The sequence below is a fragment of the Cherax quadricarinatus genome, chromosome 36, assembly GCF_038502225.1.
Source record: "Cherax quadricarinatus isolate ZL_2023a chromosome 36, ASM3850222v1, whole genome shotgun sequence".
NCBI classification, from domain to species: Eukaryota; Metazoa; Arthropoda; class Malacostraca; order Decapoda; family Parastacidae; genus Cherax; species Cherax quadricarinatus.
In genome coordinates, this window is record NC_091327.1 from 7042022 (window position 1) to 7063803 (window position 21782).

The window sequence follows — 21782 nt, forward strand, 5'->3', positions numbered from 1 at the left end:
TAGTTTTTAATTATGTATAGTAATACATATAAAATAACATTTTTACTTACCTTTACTGAAGATTGGTGATGGCATCTGGAAGATAGGGAGGAGGAGAGAGGGAGTTGGGATTAGTGTTTGGAAGGAGAATACCCCTCCATGAGGATTCAGGTAAAGCCCTCTCTGGGGTTACTTCCCTTCTCTGTCTTTTAATGCCACTAGGACCAGCTTGAGAGTCACTGGACCCCTGTCTCACAAAATAACTGTCCACAGTCCTCTGTTTCTGGCGCCTCTTTAACATTTCCCTAAAATGGGACATGGTTCTGTCACTGAACTTGTTGCAAAGATGGCTTGTTTCAGCTTGCTCAGGGTAGTACTTCTGCAAAAACATTTGGACATCATTCCACTTGGCACAAATCTCCTTAATCTTTGAAGAAGGCACCTCATCCATTCCCTATATTAACACCTTTTGCAACATCAGCTTCCTTGATTTGTTCTTTCTTTGACAGGATAGAATTGATGGTCGACTTGTTTTTCCCATACATCCTGGCAAGCTCAACAAGTCTCACACCACTCTTATACTTCTGTATTATTTCCTTCTTCACATCTATGGTGTTTCTCACTTTCTTTACCACAGGGGTACCGCTAGCAAGTTTCTTTGGGCCCATGGCAGCTTATTTCACAATCCCACAAGCACTAAACACAACGAAATAATCGTAAAATGCGTGAATGAGAGCGCAGGTTAGTGTTCACTCAGGCATAAACAAGGCTAGACTGCTCATAGCGCCTGCGCGGGGACGCGGACAGAGCGGGTGGCAGACAGGTCCCGTACCCGGCGGTCTGAAAATAGGGGCGCATTCGATGATAGGGACACAGTTTGTTCGAAAAAATGGTCCTATTTTCGAAATGTTCGATATGTGATACGTTCGATTTTTGAAGTTCCACTGTATTACACATCTTCCAGAATTGTTTCTCTTTACTTAAGGCATACGTTATAGAACATTCTGGGAGGATGACACTACCAGTCGTATCAAAATTGAAAGTAAATTACACATTGGTTATTATCAAGATTTTTGATAGTTCATCAGTATTTCCTGCGAGTAGCAGAGCATCTGAAGCTCGCTCATAACTCGGATTTTGGCTCTCAACTCAAAGCAAAAAATCGACTGAGCGATGGCTTATAACTCAGAAAACTCATAATTACTCGGAATTATGCTCTCGCGAAGTTAGCGACCTCGGTAATATTTACGAATCACCGATTTTGCCCACTTTGAGCCCTATTTTCGGATAATTCCATTGTTCCAGTCAACCAAACTCAGTTATTTCTTTAGAACTCCATTTGTTCTGTCGATTGAGTACAAGAAACTGCCCATTTACCTATTTCAACTACCCAATAAGTGGTCAGAAATTGGCAATTTGGCCTATTTCACGCAAATTAAAATTTCAAAATAGGGTCCAGAATGAACAATGCAGACATTCCTGGCTCTAAAATAACATTTTCTTTGTTCATCAGTCGCTTCTCCTGGCCCCTCTGATATTACTCATGCTTTCTATTTCGAATTTTTATTCAAACAAAAAATAGAAGATTTACTGTTATACAGACTACTGCAATATTGTAATAATTGTATAAATGATGTCATCCCAATCATGACAGCATATTAGAATGGCTAGTTGGACATTTATTGGACAATGACATCATTTGTTTACTCTTGAACATCTGCAAAAATCAAACATTTCCCCTACTTTGAGCTCCATTTCAAGGTTTTTCTCATAGTAAAACCAATCAAAATCATCTCTATTTCTGTAATATGTTTTCCATTCTATGAATTGAGACCAAGAAAACGAGAATACAGCCATTAAATATTGTACAAAAATACATCTCACAGTCGGCACTTTAATCCAAAATCACGGTCAGTTTTTTTTTTCTCATGAACTGCGTGCTGCAGGTTTTTTTTTATACAGTGCACACTGACCACATAGACCCATTCTCTCAGATATGAGCCTACCAGCTTTCTCCTGCTTGATTTGAAGCCACTGGAATTTTTGAGTATATATTCGTCAAACACAAAGGCACTTAAGGCATATATATACGACCGAAACAGTCAAAGGGTTAAAGGAGGGGTTTAGGATATTGGCATTTTGGAGTGACACTTAAACTGTCATATCTGAGTGCCTCTGCAAAGACAGTGATTGTGTGAGTGATGGTGAAAGTGTTGAATGATGAAAGTTTTTTTTCTTTCCTTTTGGGTCACCCTGCCTCAGTGGGAGATGGCCGACGTGTTAAAAAAATATTTATACATAATGATAAATATAATTTGGGTTATTAAAGCTTCTCTTATTTACAGGTTCAAAGAATCTCTCACTTCCACAGCGGTTACTGCACATCCTGAGAAAGATGTACAGTCCAGATAGTGAGGATTCCTTCCTTCACATAGCTATATATACTCTACTAGAAGCAACCAGCCACTCTGCAGACTACCACCGTGACATCTTTAATCAACCCTTGACACTTTGCAAATTTAGAGTAAGAAAATGGGCACAAATTTTTGTATGTTTGCTTGTTTGTTTAGCTGTAAATGCACTAATTCAAAATTAGCAAACCTTTCAGGTATTATTGCTTCAAGCAATGTTGGCGTGTCCTCTGAGTAAATAATGTGTCTGTTACAGTATTACAGAATTAACCACTTGAAATCAAACTCTGCTAATGAGAGAGACTGGTAATTTAGTTTCCTTCATTCTACAGAGGAACTCAGGCAAATAAATCTGTAGGAACATTAACCAAGATACAATGGAAATGCATTAATTATTCTTATATAGATCAAGAACTGTAAAACCCTTGGGTTGTTGGCAGGCCACAAAACAATTCTTCTAATATGAAAGAGAATATTTTTGTGAAGGTAATGACACCAAACTAACAAAAATCTACCCTTTATATTTGATTGTATGCTTTTTGTTTCCAATTATCAGATTATTGTGTACTTGTACTCAGCTCATTGCTTTTTCTATTCCTGTATACTAAATAAATAAATAAAATAAAAATTAAGTTTATTTCTTTGTAAAGGTTACAGTGTGTAATTACAATTTTGATTTGCTAAGTACAAAGATAGCCACTATCATGCCAAGGCATTTCAGGCAAACTAATCCTAATACATAGTAACTAATTAGAACTAGTTAAGATAATAGTACATAGTAATTATACTTAAAACCAAACATGGAATAGTGGTTAGCAGTTTTACAGTCTTATTTGAACTTAATAAATTTTATGTAAACTTAGTACAAAATCTAACTTACAAGTACAGTGGACCCCCGCCTTACTAACGCATCGCGTTACAATAAATCCGCCATATGAAGCATTTGAACATAAAAATTTTGCCTCCCCTCACAATAAAAAATTTGCTTTACGTGATTCGTCCGGGACGCATCCCACGTGTGGCCTCAGCGCCAGTGTTTACAAGCCTGCCAGTGCGGTCGCATCTACGCATACATTCAGTACATTTCACATTATCCCAGTGTTTTTAGTGCTTGTAACTGCAAAATAAGTTACCATGGACCCCAAGAAAGCTTCTAGTGCTATCCCTGTGGTAAAAAGGGCGAGAATTAGTATGGAATTGAAAAAAGAGATTAAGGAAATGTGTGCAAAGTGGGTTGAACTGCAGACCTTTACAGATGAAAATCACCCTGACACAGCTACTGCAAGCCGTGTTGGCAACCTGTACAATGACAGTGTTATGGCCCATTTTAGGAAAGTCTTAAAGGAACGGGACAGATATGTTGTGCGGCAGAGGTCCAGTGACTCTCAAGCTGGTCCTAGTGGCATTAAAAGAAGAAGGGAAGTAACCCTGGAAAAGGACTTGCTACCTCAAGTCCTAATGGAAGGGGGATTCCCCATCTAAACAATAACTTCCACACTCTCCCCTCCTCCCATCCCATCAGTCATCACCAGATCTTCAATAAAGGTAAGTGTTATGTATTCTATTCTTAGTAGAGTAGTAATTGTGCATGTCTTCTTCAGTTTGTGTGTATTAACCCTTAAACTGTCCAAACGTAAATCTACGTTTTTTCAACATTTGAAAGTATGTAAAAAAACGTAGATCTTCTTTTCTTTTTTTTTACATTTGAAAACGTGTAAATTTGTTTGGACAGTTTAAGGGTTAAAATTAATATTTCATGTGGTAAAAATTTTTTTTTTCATACTTTGGGGTGTCTTGCACGGATTAATTTGATTTCCATTATTTCTTATGGGGAAAATTAATTCGGCTAACGATAATTTCAGCTTATGATGAGCACTCAGGAATGGATTAATATCATAAGGCGAGGGTCCACTGTAATGGTGTAGGTGGTAGTATTTTATGGAATGGCAGAAATAAAAACCAGGAGGTCACATAAGACTAATTAGCAGATGTTTTGGCAGGTTTGGTTAATATTGAGAAACAAAATGATTTTATGGATTGGCAGAATTAAGAGCCTTGAGGTCACATAATAAAACTAGTTAGCAGATGTGTGGTTGATTTGGTTAATATTGTGAGATAAGATGATTTTTTAGCAAAGTCCTAAATTTATAAGCTGTCTGGGGATCCTTGACCTGATCCGGTAATGAGTTCCAGTGGAGTTTATAGCTCTGTATATGTAGTAGGCACAATAATATAAGTGTATGTCTTGTATATTTAGCAAGTTGAGTCTTTCGAAAAGTGGTGGGGTGGGCTGTATAGCACAGGAGCTTCGAAAAGTGGTGGGGTGGGCTGTATAGCACAGGAGCTGGTTATCACCCACACAGCAGATTTTTGTTGGATTGTTAAGGGTCTAAGGTGGTTGGCAGTGGTTGAGCCCCAGGCACAAATACCATAGGTGAGGTAAGGATATGTATTAGAGAGTGGTACAGGGTAAGGAGAGTCATTTGTGGTACATAGTATCGTATCTTGGAAAGGATTCCTACTGATTTGGAAGTTTCCTTGGCTATATGATGGGTATGGGACTGAAATTTAAAATTACAGTCAAGGAGAAGACCTAGAAATTTGTCCTCCGTGTGTCTTGATATAGAGGAACCATTTAACAGTATGTTGAGTTGAATATTTGAGGCTCTGTTGCCAAACAGTATGAAGTATGTTTTATCTATGTTGAGAGTGAGTTTGTTGGTTGTCACCAATCATACAGTGGTCCCTCGATAGTCGACCTTTTTGGAAATCATCGCGTTATTTTAGTCCAAACATTGGCTCGCAAATTGTCAGTTGACTCGCTAATTGTCGTTCATCCTGGATGCGTACTCACGGCTCTGAGCCACCTCGGCCTCCCTTCCCAGCCAGTGTGCCATTGTTTACCAGTGAGCGACGGTCCCCTCACGTGTTCATACAAAATATTTCATAATATTCCATTCATTTTAGTGCTTGCAAGTGCTAAATAAGCTACCATGGCTCCAAAGAAAGCTCCTAGTGCCAAGCCTTTGGTAAAGAAGGTGAGAAATATGATTGAATTTAAGAAAAACATCATTGAACAATATGAAAGTGGCGTACGTGTGGCCGAACTGGCCAGGATGTATAACAAATCCTGTACAACCATATATTCCATCGTGGCCAAGAAAAGGAAATCAAGGAAGCTGTTGTTGCAAAGGGGGTAAATATGCTGACAAAAATGAGATCACCAGTACTTGAAGAGGTTGAGAAGTTGTTATTGGTGTGGATAAACGAGAAACAATTAGCAGGAGATAGTCTTATGACGTCGATTATTTGTGAAAATAATGGAAATCCAATTAATCCGTTCCAGACACCCAAAAATATTAAACAAAATAATTTTTTTTTATGTTATCAGGCATTTATATGCATTTAAAAGTGCAAAAAAGGGTGATTCGCTTTACGGCAATTTTCTTTACGGTGGTAGCCTTGAACCTGACCTGTCGTATAAGCAGGGTCCTCCTGTATGAGATGTGTTGCAGTAGTGTATTTAGCACTCAGGAGTTTCCTGGAGCACTTTATATGTAATATAACTTTAACATGGTATCAGTGAATGTTACTAGTACTGCATTAAAACTTGAAGAGCAAAATGTTTGCTTAATTTTATCATATTAATTTATAATAAATAAATTGGGGACACAGTGGAACCCCAGCTTATGAGTTTAATCCATTCCGTGACCTAGCTTGTAACCCGATCTGCTCATATGCAGAGTCAATTTTCCTCATTTAAATTATTTGAAATGCCATTAATCTGTTCCAGCAGAATTCCTGCTCTGGGAGGCAGGACAAAAATACTTCAATATGAAGCTAATATCAACTCTACGGCTTATTTATCTATCACAATTCATCTTTTATGACATACAATATAATTAATATAGAAACATGATATATACTCTAGAATGAATAAAATAGGCCATAATATGGCGAGTGGTGGTGGGGCTTCAATTCCCTCTCCCGCTGACTATACAGTAGGGCCCCGCTTTACGGCGTTTCACCTTACGGCATTCCGCTAATACGGTCATTTCAAATTATGACCAAAACTCGCTATACGGCTCCCCCCACCTGACTTTCTAATACGGTCACCGTGCCCCACCCTGTTTGTTTACATTCTCTGTGAGCTCAATAAGCACTAAGGCTCTCCATTTTATCTGGAAACTCTAAAATTTCAAGTGTTTTTAAAAGTTATTTCATATTTTATATATACTCTGATAATTATACTTATGTATACCTGTACCTAAATAAACTTACACACTGTGCTGGCATGCAGGTACACATAAAAATCAGTAAGAGTGTCTTATGTCTCCAGACGTCATATTAGTAATGATAATAATAATCATCAAGTCTCATTTAAATGTAGTATATTACGTTAATATACACATTTTCATTAATCCATCTATGATATTTTTTCAAAATTATATAATAAACACGATGCATAACATATAAATAAGATAAATACACCCCACAGTAGAATAAATAAACATAAATGTGAGATGTGGTAGCAGACGACTTGCACAAGTGACGCCATATTAGAAATGATAATAATAATAATAATCACCGAGTCTCATTAAATGTCGTATATTACGTTAATATACACATTTTCATTAATCCATCCATGATATTTTTTTCAAAATTATATAATAAGCACGATACATAACATAAAAAGATGATAAATACACTCCACAATAGAATAAATAAACATAAATATGAGATGTGGTAGCCAGATAACTTGTACAAGTGACGGCAAGAATAACATTTTCTATAATCTAACATAAGAGAAAATGTGTTACTGGGGGTAACTGTAGAAAATTATTCCTTTCATATGTATGTAAGTAAGTTTATTCAGGTATACACAAATACAGTTACATAGATTATCATACATAACAACATATGTGTAGAGAACCTAGGATAACCCAAAAAAGTCAGAGTGACTTATTTCCATTGCCTTCACTCAGAGCGTCATTTCTTCTCAAAATGATGCTACATGAGAATGGGAGTGTTCTTCTTTATTTATTCTACCGTATCAATGTAGAGACAACCTGTACACAATGTAACTTGTACACAAACCAGACGTGTATACTTTGTTTACAAAACTTACCTTCGCCTGGTTTGTTTACATAACTCTGCGCCTGTCCTTTCTCATGCTTTCATTCTTTCTCTCTCATTTATTCGTTTTATCTCATTTACTTGCTCCTGACCCTACATTAAGACTACAAATATTTTAAGGTAAGTAATGAGTGAACTGTATATACATTTTACCACTCTGGGATGCTTAAATATCATAGAATAGTATGTGTGGGTGGGGTGGCCTGGTATGGTAGCCCAGCTGACTAGCATACATACCACACTTGATTTTTTACCATAAATACTACTCATCTCACCCTATATTTTAAGGTAAGTAATGAGTAAACTGTATATACATTTTATCGCTCTGGGATGCTTAACCCTTTGAGGGTTTTCGTCGTACTAGTACGTTTTACGCGTAGGGGTTTTTGACGTACTAGTACTCATTAATTCTAGCGGCCTCAAATCTAGTGGGAGAAAGCTGGTAGGCCTTCATATGGAAGAATGGGTCTATGTGGTCAGTGTGCACAGTCTAAAAAAAATCCTGCAGCACACAGTGCATAATGAGAAAAAAAAAACTTTGACCATTTTTTTTTAATAAATCAGCGACTTTGCAGTGTATTTTCGTATGGTATTTATTGTTGTATTCTAGTTTTCTTGGTCTCATTTTATAGAATGGAAGACATATTACAGAAATTGAGATGATTTTGACTGGTTTTACAAAGAAAGGTGCCTTGAAATTGAGCTCAAAGTAGCAGAAATGTTCTATTTTTACCAAACTTCAAAAGTAAACAAATCGTGCCAAGCGTGCAATACACGTCAACTGGTGAGTCTAATATTCTTTCACAAGTGCACCAATAATATTTATACCATTTTTTACACTAATGCAGTAGTCTGCATAACAGTAAATCTTATATTTTTTGTGAAAATAAAAATTCAAAGTGGAAAGCAAAAGAATATAAGAGGGGACTTGAGACATGACTAATGACTAGAGGAAATGTCATTTTAGTGCCAGGAATGTCTTTCTTGTTTATTCTGGACCCTATTCCGAAATTGGCATCTTTTGAAATTTGTGTGAAATTGGCAAAATTGCTAAATTCTGACCACTGTACTGGATAGTTGAATTTCATAAATGAGTGGTTTCTTGCATCCATTCGATATAAAAAATGGAGTTCTAGCGAAATATTCATGTTTTTTGTCGACTAGTACAGTGAAATTGGCCGAAAATGGGGCTCAAAGTGGGCAAAATCGCCGATGCGTAAACATCGCCGAGACCGCTAACTTTGCGAGAGCATAATTCCGTAAGTTTTCTATCAAATTTCAAACTTTTGGTGTCTTTATGATCGGGAAAAGATTCTCTATCTTTTCATAAGAGAAAATAATTTTTTTTTTTTTTAAATTTGGCCGACCCTGAGAACAAGTTTCGGAGAGGGCCTGTCGACCCTCAAAGGGTTAAATATCATAGAATAGTATGTGTAGGTGGGTTGGCCTGGTATGGTAGCCTGGCTGACTACCATACATACCACACTTGATTTCTTAAAATAAATACTACTTGTCTCACCCTAGATTAAGACTCTAAATATTTTAAGGTAAGTAATGAGTGCACTATGTGTGTATTGTACTTTTTTATTGTTTTTTGATGCCTGGTTCTATTGCTAACTTAATATATGTTAGTGTAAACTTGTTATCTAGTGTTTGTATGCATTTATAAGGAAAAAAAAGGGTGTTCCACTTTACCGCGGTAGCCTGGAACCTAACCTGCCATATAAGTGGGGCCCTACTGTATCTTCATATGCTTTTCTCATAAGTGAAAATGGAGTGTTTATTAGGCTAACTGCACTAGTTTCATCTTTTTTTTTTTTTTTTTTTTTTTTTTTTTAATTAATTTGGCCATCTCCCATTGAGGCAGGGTGACCCAAAAAGAACGAAAAAACCCCAAATAGAAAATACTTTCATCATCATTCAACACTTTCACCTCACTCATACATAATCACTCGTTTTGCGGAGGTACCCATATACAACAGTTTAGAAGCATATATAATTTTTTTTTTTCAACAAGTCGGCCGTCTCCCACCGAGGCAGGGTGACCCAAAAAAGAAAGAAAATCCCCAAAAAGAAAATACTTTAATCATTCAACACTTTCACCACACTCACACATTATCACTGTTTATGCAGAGGTGCTCAGAATACAACAGTTTAGAAGCATATACGTATAAATATACACAACATATCCCTCCACACTGCCAATATCCCAAACCCCTCCTTTAAAGTGCAGGCATTGTACTTCCCATTTCCAGGACTCAAGTCCAACTATATGAAAATAACCGGTTTCCCTGAATCCCTTCACTAAATATTACCCTGCTCACACTCCAACAGATCGTCAGGTCCCATGTACCATTTGTCTCCATTCACTCCTATCTAACACTCTCACGCATGCTTGCTGGGAGTCCAAGCCCCTCGCCCACAAAACCTCCTTTACCCCCTCTCTCCAACCCTTTCGAGGATGACCCCTACCCCGCCTTCCTTCCCCTATAGATTTATATGCTTTCCATGTCATTCTACTTTGATTTATTCTCTCTAAATGACCAAACCACCTCAAAAACCCCTCTTCTGCCCTCTGACTAATACTTTTATTAACTCCACACCTTTTCCTAATTTCCACACTCCGAATTTTCTGCATAATATTTACACCACACATTGCCACTGCCAGGACATCTCCACTGGCTCCAACCGTCTCCTCGCTGCTGCATTTACCACCCAAGCTTCACATCCATATAAGAGTGTTGGTACTACTATCATGCATTCCCTTCTTTGCCTCCATAGATAACGTTTTTTGACTCCACATATACCTCAATGCACCACTCACCTTTTTTCCCTCATCAATTCTATGATTAACCTCATCCTTCATAAATCCATCTGCCAACACATCAACTCCCAAGTATCTGAAAACATTCACTTCTTCCATACTCCTCCCCAATTTGATATCCAATTTTTCTTTATCTAAATCATTTGATACCCTCATCACCTTAATCTTTTCTATGTTCACTTTCAACTTTCTACCTTTACACACATTCCCAACTCATCTACTAACCTTTGCAATTTTTCTTTAGAATCTCCCATAAGCACAGTATCATCAGCAAAAAGTAACTGTGTCAATTCCCATTTTGAATTTGATTCCCCATAATTTAATCCCACCCCTCTCCCGAACACCCTAGCATTTATTTCTTTTACAACCCCATCTATGAATATATTAACTCTTTGAATGTCGAGGTCGTATATATACGTCTTACGAGGTACCATGTTTGACGTATATATACTCATAAATTCTAGCGGCTTCAAATCAAGCAGGAGAAAGCTGGTAGGCCCACATGTGAGAGAATGGGTCTGTGTGGTCAGTGTGCACCATATAAAAAAAATCCTGGAGCATGCAGTGCATAATGAGAAAAAAAAAACTCCAACCGTTTTGTTTTTTTTAATTATAATGCCGACTTTGTGGTTTATTTTCGTATAGTATTTATGGTTGTATTCTCGTTTTCTTGATCTCATTTGATAGAATGGAAGACATATTATGGAAATAGAGGTGATTTTGATTGATTTTACTATAAAAAGAACCTGAAAATGGAGCTCAAAGTAGGGGAAATGTTTGATTTTTGCCGATGTTCAAAAGTAAACAAATGATGTCATTGTCCAATAAATGTCCAACTAGCCATTCTAATATGCAGTCATGAATGAGTTGATGTTATTTATACAATTATTACAGTATTGCAGTAGTCTGCATAACAGTAAATCTTACTTTTTGTTTCAATAAAAATTCAAAATAGAAAACAAGAGTAATATCAGAGGCGCTTGGAGATGTGACTGATGAACAAAGAAAATGTTATTTTAGAGCCAGGAATGTCTGCATTGTTCATTCTGGACCTTATTTTGAAATTGTCATATTTTTTTAATTTTTGTGAAATTGGCCAAATTGCAAATTTCTGACCACGTTATTGGGTAGTTGAAATCGGTAAATGGGCAGTTTCCAGTACATGAAATTGCTGCCTCCCTTTCTTCATCAACATTTAACCCTTTGACTGTCGCGGCCGTATATATACGTCTTACGAGGTACCGTGTTTGACGTATATATTCTCATAAATTCTAGCTGCTTCAAATCAAGAAGGAGAAAGCTGGTAAGCCCACATGTGAGAGAATGGGTCTGTGTGGTCATTGTGCACCATATAAAAAAAATCCTGGAGCACGCAGTGCATATTGAGAAAAAAAAAACTCAGACCGGTTTTTTTTTAATTAAAATGCCGACTTTGTGGTCTATTTTTGTGTAGTATTTATGGTTGTATTCTCGTTTTCTTTGTCTCATTTGATGGAATGGAAAACATATTATAGAAAAAATTGATGATTTTGATTGATTTTACTATAAAAAAAACCTGGAAATGGAGCTCAAAGTAGGGGAAATACTTGATTTTTGCCGATGTTCAAAAGTAAACTAATGACATCATTGTCCAATAAATGTCCAACTAGCCATTCTAATATGCAGTCATGAATGGGTTGATGTTATTTATACAATTATTACAGTATTGGAGTAGTCTGCATAATAGTAAATTTTCTATTTTTTGTTTGAATAAAAATTCAAAATAGAAAGCAAGAGTAATATCTGAGGGGCCTGAAGACATGACTTATGAATAAAGAAAATGTTATTTTAGAGCCAGGAATGTCTGCATTGTACATTCTGGACCTTATTTTGAAATTGTCATTTTTGAATTTTCGTGAAATTGGCCAAATTGCAAATTTCTGACCATGTTATTGGGTAGTTGAAATTGGTAAATGGGCAGTTTCTTATACTGAATCGATAGAAAAAATGTAGTTCTAAAGAAATAGCTATGAGTTTGGTCGACTGAAACAAAGGAATTAGCTGAAAATAGGGCTAAAAGTGGGCAAAATCGTCGATTTGTAAATATCGCCAAGGTCGCTAACTTCGCTAGAGCATAAGTCCGTCAGTTTTCCATCAAATTTCGTTTTTTGGTGTCATTACAATCGGGAAAAGATTCTATCATTTCACAAGAATTTTTTTTTTTTTTTTTTTTTTTTTTAAATTTTGCGACACCAGGAGACACCTCAGGATTGGGGGTTGTGACAGTCAAGGGGTTAAAAGTTCCTCAAAATATTCCCGCCATTTACCCAATATCTCCAGCTCCATATCTGCTAACTCCCCTACTCTGTTTTTAACTAACGAATCCATTCATTTCCTAGGCTTTCTTAACTGTTTAAATCACTCCAAAATTCTTTCTTATTTTCATTAAAATTTCTTGACAGTGCCTCTTCCACTCTATCATCTGCTCTCCTTTTGCACTCTCTCACCACTCTCTTAACCTTTCTTTTACTCTCCATATACTCTACTTCTGTTATAACACTTCTGCTATGTAAAAACCTCTCATAAGCTAACTTTTTGTCTTTCACCACACCTTTTACCTCATCATTCCACCAATCACTCCTGTTTCCTCCTGCACCCACCCTCCTATAGCCACGAACTTCTGTCCCACATTCTAATACTGCATTTTTAAAACTATTCCAACCCTCTTCAACCCCCCCACTACTCATACTTGCACTAGGCCACCTTTCTGCCAATAGTTGCTTATATCTCACCCTAACTTCCTCCTCCCTTAATTTATACACTTTCATCTCTCTCTTACCTTTTGTTGTCATTTTCCTTTCATCCCATCTACCTCTTACTCTAACTGTAGCTACAACTAAATAATGATCCGATATGTCAGTTGCCCCTCTATAAGCATGTACATCCTGAAGCCTATCCATCAACCTTTTATCCACCAATATATAATCTAACAAACTACTTTCATTGCGTGCTATATCATACCGTGTATATTTATTTATCCTCTTATTCATAAAATATATATTACTTATTACCAAACCTGAATGTGTAAATTCAAGAATTATGTGGACTAAAGTAAATGTTGGATGCGAAAAGTGGGTCATAATAAGCATGTATGCACCTGGAGAAGAGAGGAATGTAGTGGAGAGAGAGAGATTTTGGGAGATCTTAAGTGAATGTATAGGAGCCTTTCAACCAAGTGAGAGAGTAATTGTGGTAGGGGACCTGAATGCTAAAGTAGGAGAAACTTTTCGAGAGGGTGTGGTAGGTAAGTTTGGGGTGCCAGGTGTAAATGATAATGGGAGCCCTTTGATTGAACTATAGCTCATTCTAGCTCAAAACATAGACTCCACAAAAGTCATTATATTAGACCTTAGTGCAATTATTTGATTACCACTTTATTGTTCACCACAAATTATTTTAGTCCCTTTTATATTGTCTCCTTTATTTTAGCTTTAAAAAACTACCTTAGCTCATTATTTTTACATTTGTTAAATAATTCAGGTGCTATTTTTTTAGCTTTAGAATATTTACTTTGTTTTATACTTAATTCTAACTATAGATTCACTACAAATCTTATGATTACAAGCATTGATCCTGATACCAACCTCTTATTTAATGACTTAAATGATTCAAACAGTTACTGTAATTACTATACAGCAGAACAATCAAAGGCACTTCTCAGAGCCAACAACAACATAACTGTCTTTAACTACAATATCAGATCTTTAAGCAAGCATTACGATGACCTAGCATTACTAAATTCCTTGCATGCCAATATGTCCATCATTACACTAACTGAAACCTGGCTAAAGCCTGATACTACAGATGTCTATGCCATTCCTGGTTACACAGCCATACACAACTGTAGGCCAGACCAACAAGGGGGTGGCACAGCTATATACTACTCAGACCAACTAGAATGTATCACTAATACTTGCACAAGGGATGAACATGGGGAATATATAATAGCTAAATTCAAATCCAAATGCCTACAAAAACCTCTCACAGTGATAAACATCTACAGAGTTCCACAATCAAACATTAGCCAATTTAGTCAAAACCTAGGAAGTATGATAACTGATGCACGCATGAACAAAGATCACTTTCTACTCTCAGGTGACTTCAATATAAATCTCCTGCCAGACCAGGACCCACACATTACTGAATTCACAAACACAATGAGTAACTGCATGTTGCTACCAACAGTAACAAAACCTACAAGAGTTACAGAGACTAGTGTTTCCCTACTTGACCACATCTGGACCAACACCATATCCCCTTCAAAATCAGGCATAATTACAGATAATACCACAGACCACTACCCTACTTTCCTCATAACAACTCTTGGTAAAATACCCCAAGACACTACTAAAGTCACCTTCAGACTTCACAATGAGGCAGCCATTAATAACTTCACAACAGCAGTAACAAACATTGACTGGCACACTGAGCTAGAAATCTATACAGATATTGACGAATGTTTTAATAATTTTCTAAAAAAGACCCAATACCTCTATAACAAGCACTGCCCTAATAAAACTAAACAGATGACAGCTAAGAGACTGAACAGTCCCTGGCTAACACCCAGCATTCTCAAATCCATAAATACAAAACACCGATATGAAAAACAGTACAGAATGGGTCACATAACCAGAGACCAAACAAAACGTTACTCGTCAATCCTAACCAGCCTGATAAGAAGGGCAAAAAAAACTGTATTATGAGTACAGATTATCCAACTTACGAGGTGATATAAAAAAGACCTGGAAGACCCTATCAGAAATTCTGGGAACAAAAAAGATATCACGAAATAGCGAAATAAAATTAGCAAAACCAGATGAACCCCAACTCCCACCAACAGAAACAGCAAACAGACTCAATGATTTCTTCTCCACTATAGAACAAAACCTTACCAATAAAATCCCAAGCTCAGATACCCCACCAAATGACTACCTCACTGGCAACTACCCGAACACACTGTTCCTAGCTCCGACTAACCCATACGAACTCTCCCTTATCATCAACACACTAAAAAACAAGACAGGAGATTTAAATACCTTACCACCCTTTATATACAAAAAAGTGTCACAAGTACTATCACCAATCATTGCAACACTCTTTAACAAATCCATTGAATCCACCACCTTCCCTACAGCTCTCAAAATAGCAAGGGTCACCCCGATCCATAAAGGAGGAGACCAAACAGAGTTGAATAACTATAGGCAAATATCCAATTTACACCCTCTCTCAAAAATCTTCGAAAAATTAATTCATAAACGAATCTACTCCTACCTCATCTCCCAAAACATTCTCAACCCCTGCCAATTTGGATTCAGGCCTAATAAAAATACTAATGATACTATTATACACATGCTAGAACATATATACACTGCAATAGAGAAAAAAGAAGTCCCACTGGGGATCTTCATTGACTTAGGTAAAGCTTTTGATACAGTTGACCATGACTTGCTCCACGTAAAATTGTCACACTATGGTATTAGAGGGCACTACCTCAAGTCATACCTCAGCAACAGAAGCCAATATGTGTACGCAAATGGGGCAAGCTCTTCCGCTCAACCAATTACAGTTGGTGTCCCACAGGGAAGTGTCCTTGGCCCTCTTCTCTTTCTCCTATACATAAATGACCTACCAAATGCTTCGCAATTACTCAAACCCACTCTTTTTGCAGATGACACTACATCCGTCTTCTCTCACCCGAGCCCAGTCACTCTAGCCAATACTGTAAACACCGAATTACAGAAAATATCTACCTGGATGAGGACTAACAAACTTACACTAAACATTGACAAAACCTACTTCATTCAGTTTGGTAACAGAGCTACAGATGTACCTCTTAACATAACGATAAACAGATCACCTATCACAAAGCTAACAGAGGGAAAATTCTTAGGAATCCACCTTGATAATAGACTCAAATTTCATACACATATACAACAAATTTCTAAGAAAATTTCCAAGACTGTAGGCATACTATCGAAGATACGGTACTATGTTCCACAGTCAGCCCTCCTGGCCCTATATCACTCTCTTATTTACCCCTATCTCACCTATGGAATTTGTGCATGGGGCTCAACAACAATTAACCATCTCAGACCACTAATTACCCAACAAAAGGCTGCAGTTAGAATGATAACAAATTCTCACTACAGGCAGCACACTCCACCAATATTCAAAACACTCAACCTACTCACCATACAAAACATCCATACTTATTACTGCACCTATTACATAAATGGAACACTTAACTCTGATATTAACCCTCCGCTCAAACATTTTGCCAACCTCAACAGAACACATGACCATAACACAAGGCACAGATCACTCTTTGATGTTCATCGTGTCCATCTCACGCTATGCAAAAACTCAATGCACATAAAAGGCCCTAAAATCTGGAATTCATTACCTGTAAATATAAAAGAAACACTACCTGTTTATAAATTCAAGTCTCTTCTCAAAGATCACTTACTCACTCAAAACCAAATAAATACTGAATAACTGAACCTTATAAATTGTATATCCTATATGTTACTCACAGTTATATCACACAAGTGTTAAACCTAGGACCCAATCTAACTGTTATTTTTTTAAATACACTACCTAACAGAATACTCCATTCGACTGAATGTACAGCAATGCATGCAACCATATGACCTGTCTTTGTAATACTCATTTGTGCTTTATAGTTATCTGTTTACAATAATGTTTTATCACTGATTTGATCATTGCTTAGTTAATCTTAAGTTAATTTTAAGCCAGCCCATAATGCTATGCATATAAGTGGCTTAGGCATGCTGCTCTTACCTGTATTTTTTTGTACCTCTGTATGTATGCTAAAATTACTAAATAAAATAAATAAATAAATGATGTAGGGCGAAATGACAGTAGTTTGTTGGATTATGTATTGGTAGATAAAAGACTGTTGAGTAGACTTCAGGATGTACATGTTTATAGAGGGGCCTCAGATATATCAGATCACTTTCTAGTTGTAGCTACACTGAGAGTAAAAGGTAGATGGGATACAAGGAGAATAGAAGCATCAGGGAAGAGAGAGGTGAAGGTTTATAAACTAAAAGTGGAGGCAGTTAGGGTAAGATATAAACAGCTATTAGAGGATAGATGGGCTAATGAGAGCATAGGCAATGGGGTCGAAGAGGTATGGGGTAGGTTTAAAAATGTAGTGTTAGAGTGTTCAGCAGAAGTTTGTGGTTACAGGAAAGTGGGTGCGGGAGGGAAGAGGAGCGATTGGTGGAATGATGATGTAAAGAGAGTAGCAAGGGAGAACAAGTTAGCATATGAGAAGTTTTTACAAAGTAGAAGTGATGCAAGGAGGGAAGAGTATATGGAGAAAAAGAGAGAGGTTAAGAGAGTGGTGAAGCAATTTAAAAAGAGAGCAAATGAGAGAGTGGGTGAGATGTTATCAACAAATTTTGTTGAAAATAAGAAAAAGTTTTGGAGTGAGATTAACAAGTTAAGGAAGCCTAGAGAACAAATGGATTTGTCAGTTAAAAATAGGAGAGGAGAGTTATTAAATAGAGAGTTAGAGGTATTGGGAAGATGGAGGGAATATTTTGAGGAATTGTTAAATGTTGATGAAGATAGGGAAGCTGTGATTTTGTGTATAGGGCAAGAAGGAATAACATCTTGTAGGAGTGAGGAAGAGCCAGTTGTGAGTGTGGGGGAAGTTCGTGAGGCAGTAAGTAAAATGAAAGGGGGTAAGGCAGCTGGGATTGATGGGATAAAGGTAGAAATGTTAAAAGCAGGTGGAGATATAGTTTTGGAGTGGTTGGTGCAATTATTTAATAAATGTATGGAAGAGGGTAAGGTACCTAGGGATTGGCAGAGAGCATGCATAGTTCCTTTGTATAAAGGCAAAGGGGACAAAAGAGAGTGCAAAAATTATAGGGGGATAAGTCTGTTGAGTATATATACCTGGTAAAGTGTATGGTAGAGTTATTATTGAAAGAATTAAGAGTAAGACTGAGAATAGGATAGCAGATGAACAAGGAGGCTTTAGGAAAGGTAGGGGGTGTGTGGACCAGGTGTTTACAGTGAAACATATAAGTGAACAGTATTTAGATAAGGCTAAAGAGGTCTTTGTGGCATTTATGGATTTGGAAAAGGCATATGACAGGGTGGATAGCGGGGCAATGTGGCAGATGTTGCAGGTGTATGGTGTAGGAGGTAGGTTACTGAAAGCAGTGATGAGTTTTTATGAGGATAGTGAGGCTCAAGTTAGAGTATGTAGGAAAGAGGGAGATTATTTCCTAGTAAAAGTAGGCCTTAGACAAGGATGTGTGATGTCACCATGGTTGTTTAATATATTTATAGATGGGGTTGTAAGAGAAGTAAATGCGAGGGTCTTGGCAAGAGGCGTGGAGTTAAAAGATAAAGAATCACACATAAAGTGGGAGTTGTCACAGTTGCTCTTTGCTGATGACACTGTGCTCTTGGGAGATTCTGAAGAGAAGTTGCAGAGATTGGTGGATGAATTTGGTAGGGTGTGCAAAAGAAAAAAATTAAAAGTGAATACAGGAAAGAGTAAGGTTATGAGGATATCAAAAAAATTAGGTGATGAAAGATTGGATATCAGATTGGAGGGAGAGAGTATGGAGGAGGTGAATGTATTCAGATATTTGGGAGTGGACGTGTCAGCGGATGGGTCTATGAAAGATGAGGTGAATCATAGAATTGATGAGGGGAAAAGGGTGAGTGGCGAGTCTGTGGAGAAAAAGAACTTTGTCCTTGGAGGCAAAGAGGGGAATGTATGAGAGTATAGTTTTACCAATGCTCTTATATGGGTGTGAAGCATGAGTGATGAATGTTGCAGTGAGGAGAAGGGTGGAGGCAGTGGAGATGTCATGTCTGAGGGCAATGTGTGGTGTGAATATAATGCAGAGAATTCGTAGTTTGGAAGTTAGGAGGAGGTGCGGAATTACCAAAACTGTTGTCCAGAGGGCTGAGGAAGGGTTGTTGAGGTGGTTCGGACATGTAGAGAGAATGGAGCGAAACAGAGTGACTTCAAGAGTGTATCAGTCTGTAGTGGAAGGAAGGCGGGGTAGGGGTCGGCCTAGGAAAGGTTGGAGGGAGGAGTTAAAGGAGGTTTTGTGTGCGAGGGGCTTGCACTTCCAGGAGTGAATGGAGACAAATGGTTTTTAATACTTGACGTGCTGTTGGAGTGTGAGCAAAGTAACATTTATGAAGGGGTTCAGGGAAACCGGCAGGCCGGACTTGAGTCCTGGAGATGGGAAGTACAGTGCCTGCACTCTGAAGGAGGGGTGTTAATGTTGCAGTTTAAAAACTGTAGTGTAAAGCACCCTTCTGGCAAGACAGTGATGGAGTGAATGATGGTGAAAGTTTTTCTTTTTCGGGCCACCCTGCCTTGGTGGGAATCGGCCAGTGTGATAATACAAAAAAAAATAATAATTACCAAACCTCTTTCTACACATAGCTCAATTAAAGACTCCCCATTTTCATTTACCCCTGGCACCCCAAATTTACCTATTACTCCCTCCACAACATTTTTACCTACTTTAGCATTGAAATCCCCAACCACAAGTACTCTCACACTTGGTTCAAAACTCTCCATGCACTCACTCAACATTTCCCAAAGTCTCTCTCTCTTCTCTACACTTCTCTCTTCTCCAGGTGCATAAACACTTATTATATCCCACTTTTCACATCCAACCCTTATTTTACTCCACATAATCCCTCTTTTCCTGCCATAACTTATCCTTCAACATTATTGCTACTCCTTCTTTAGCTCTAACTCTATTTGAAACCCCTGACATAATCCCATTTACTTCTCCCCACTGAAACTCCCCCACCCCTTTAGGTTTGTTTCATTTAAAGCCAGAACATCCAGCTTCTTGTCATTCATAACATCCATAATCATCTCTTATCATTCGCACAACATCCACGCACATTCAAACATCCCACTTTGACGATTTTCTTCTTTTTCTTTTTAGTAAGCTCTACAGGTAAAGGGGTTACTAGCCCATTGTTCCTGGCATTTTTGTTGACTTTTTCAACACATATGGCATAGGGAGGAAAGATTCTTATTCCACTTCCCCATAGATATGAAAGGAAAAGCAATATGAACAAGAACTATTAATATAAAATCAAAGAAAACTCAGCTGAGTGTATATACATAAACGTGTACATGTATGTGTAATGTGACCTAAGTAGAAGTAGCAAGACGTACCTGAAATCTTGCATATTTATGAGACAGAAAGATGACCCCAGGAATCCTCCATCATGTAAAACAAATACAGTGGACCCCCGGTTAACGATATTTTTTCACTCCAGAAGTATGTTCAGGTGCCACTACTGACCGAATTTGTTCCCATAAGGAATATTGTGAAGTAGATTAGTCCATTTCAGACCCCCAAACATACACGTGCAAACGCACTTACATAAATACACTTACATAATTGGTCGCATTCGGAGGTGATCGTTATGCGGGGGTCCACTGTACAGGCTTACGTTTTACACTCACTCGGCAGGATGGTAGTACCTCCCTGGGTGGTTGCTGTCAACCATCTTACTACTATAAATAATTAAATAAATAAGTAAGTTTCATAAATAAGAAATATTGTATAAAAACATAATATATATTGTAAAGAAACAAAGTGGTTTTATAAAGTGTACATACGCTGGCGGTGGTGGAGAGTGGAAGATAGGCTACTTGCTACTAGCTCCTACTGCCACCACACACCTCACTTGTTTATCTATGATTTCATGCTGTAATTCCATGGACATCTTCCTCTTTTTCTTCTCAGCACTGTCCTTTGCACATACTTTCTTGGGACCCATGGTTAGAAAAAAGAAATTTGGCATCAGTAACACGAGAAATGCTTCCACAGTGACATAAACACATTGCACAGCTCAGTTCATGTTGTTGCGTTGGCTGTGCCACCTAGTGGCGATGTTCTGAAACACACTTATTATTATTATTATTATTATTATTATTATTATTATTATTATTACAGTGGACCCTTGGTTATTGTAATAAATCCGTTCCAGAGAGGGTGACTAAAGCCGAATTTGACAATTTCCGAATATATTTTCCCCATAAGAAATAATGTAAATCCAATTAACCCATTCCAGACACCCAGAAGTATTAAAAAAAAAAATTTTTCCATGAAATATACATTTATCTACACAGAAAACAATGTGACACGGAGAATAAAACAATAATAACATGACACTTACCTTTATTGAAGACTCTTCTTAGTATGTTGAATGGGAGGAGGGGAGAAGATGGAGAAATTACTGTTTGGAACAGGAATCCCCTTCCAAAAAGGCTTCAGGTACCAAGTCCTTTTCTGGGGTTACTTCTCTTCTTTGTTTTTTAATGCCACTAGGACCAGCTTGAGAGTCACTGGACCCCTGTT

The 21782-nt window shown here is 37.5% G+C and overlaps 1 protein-coding gene across 2 annotated transcripts in view; it reads left to right on the plus strand.

Moving 5' to 3' along the window:
* LOC128691314 (DNA-dependent protein kinase catalytic subunit) overlaps positions 1-21782 on the plus strand; it is a 1096584-nt gene that overhangs the window by 918840 nt on the left and 155962 nt on the right. For both annotated transcript variants that reach the window (XM_070091676.1, XM_070091677.1), the window contains one exon: positions 2325-2503. In XM_070091676.1, coding sequence (XP_069947777.1) covers positions 2325-2503 — 179 coding nt within the window. The remainder of the gene's footprint in view (positions 1-2324; positions 2504-21782) is intronic.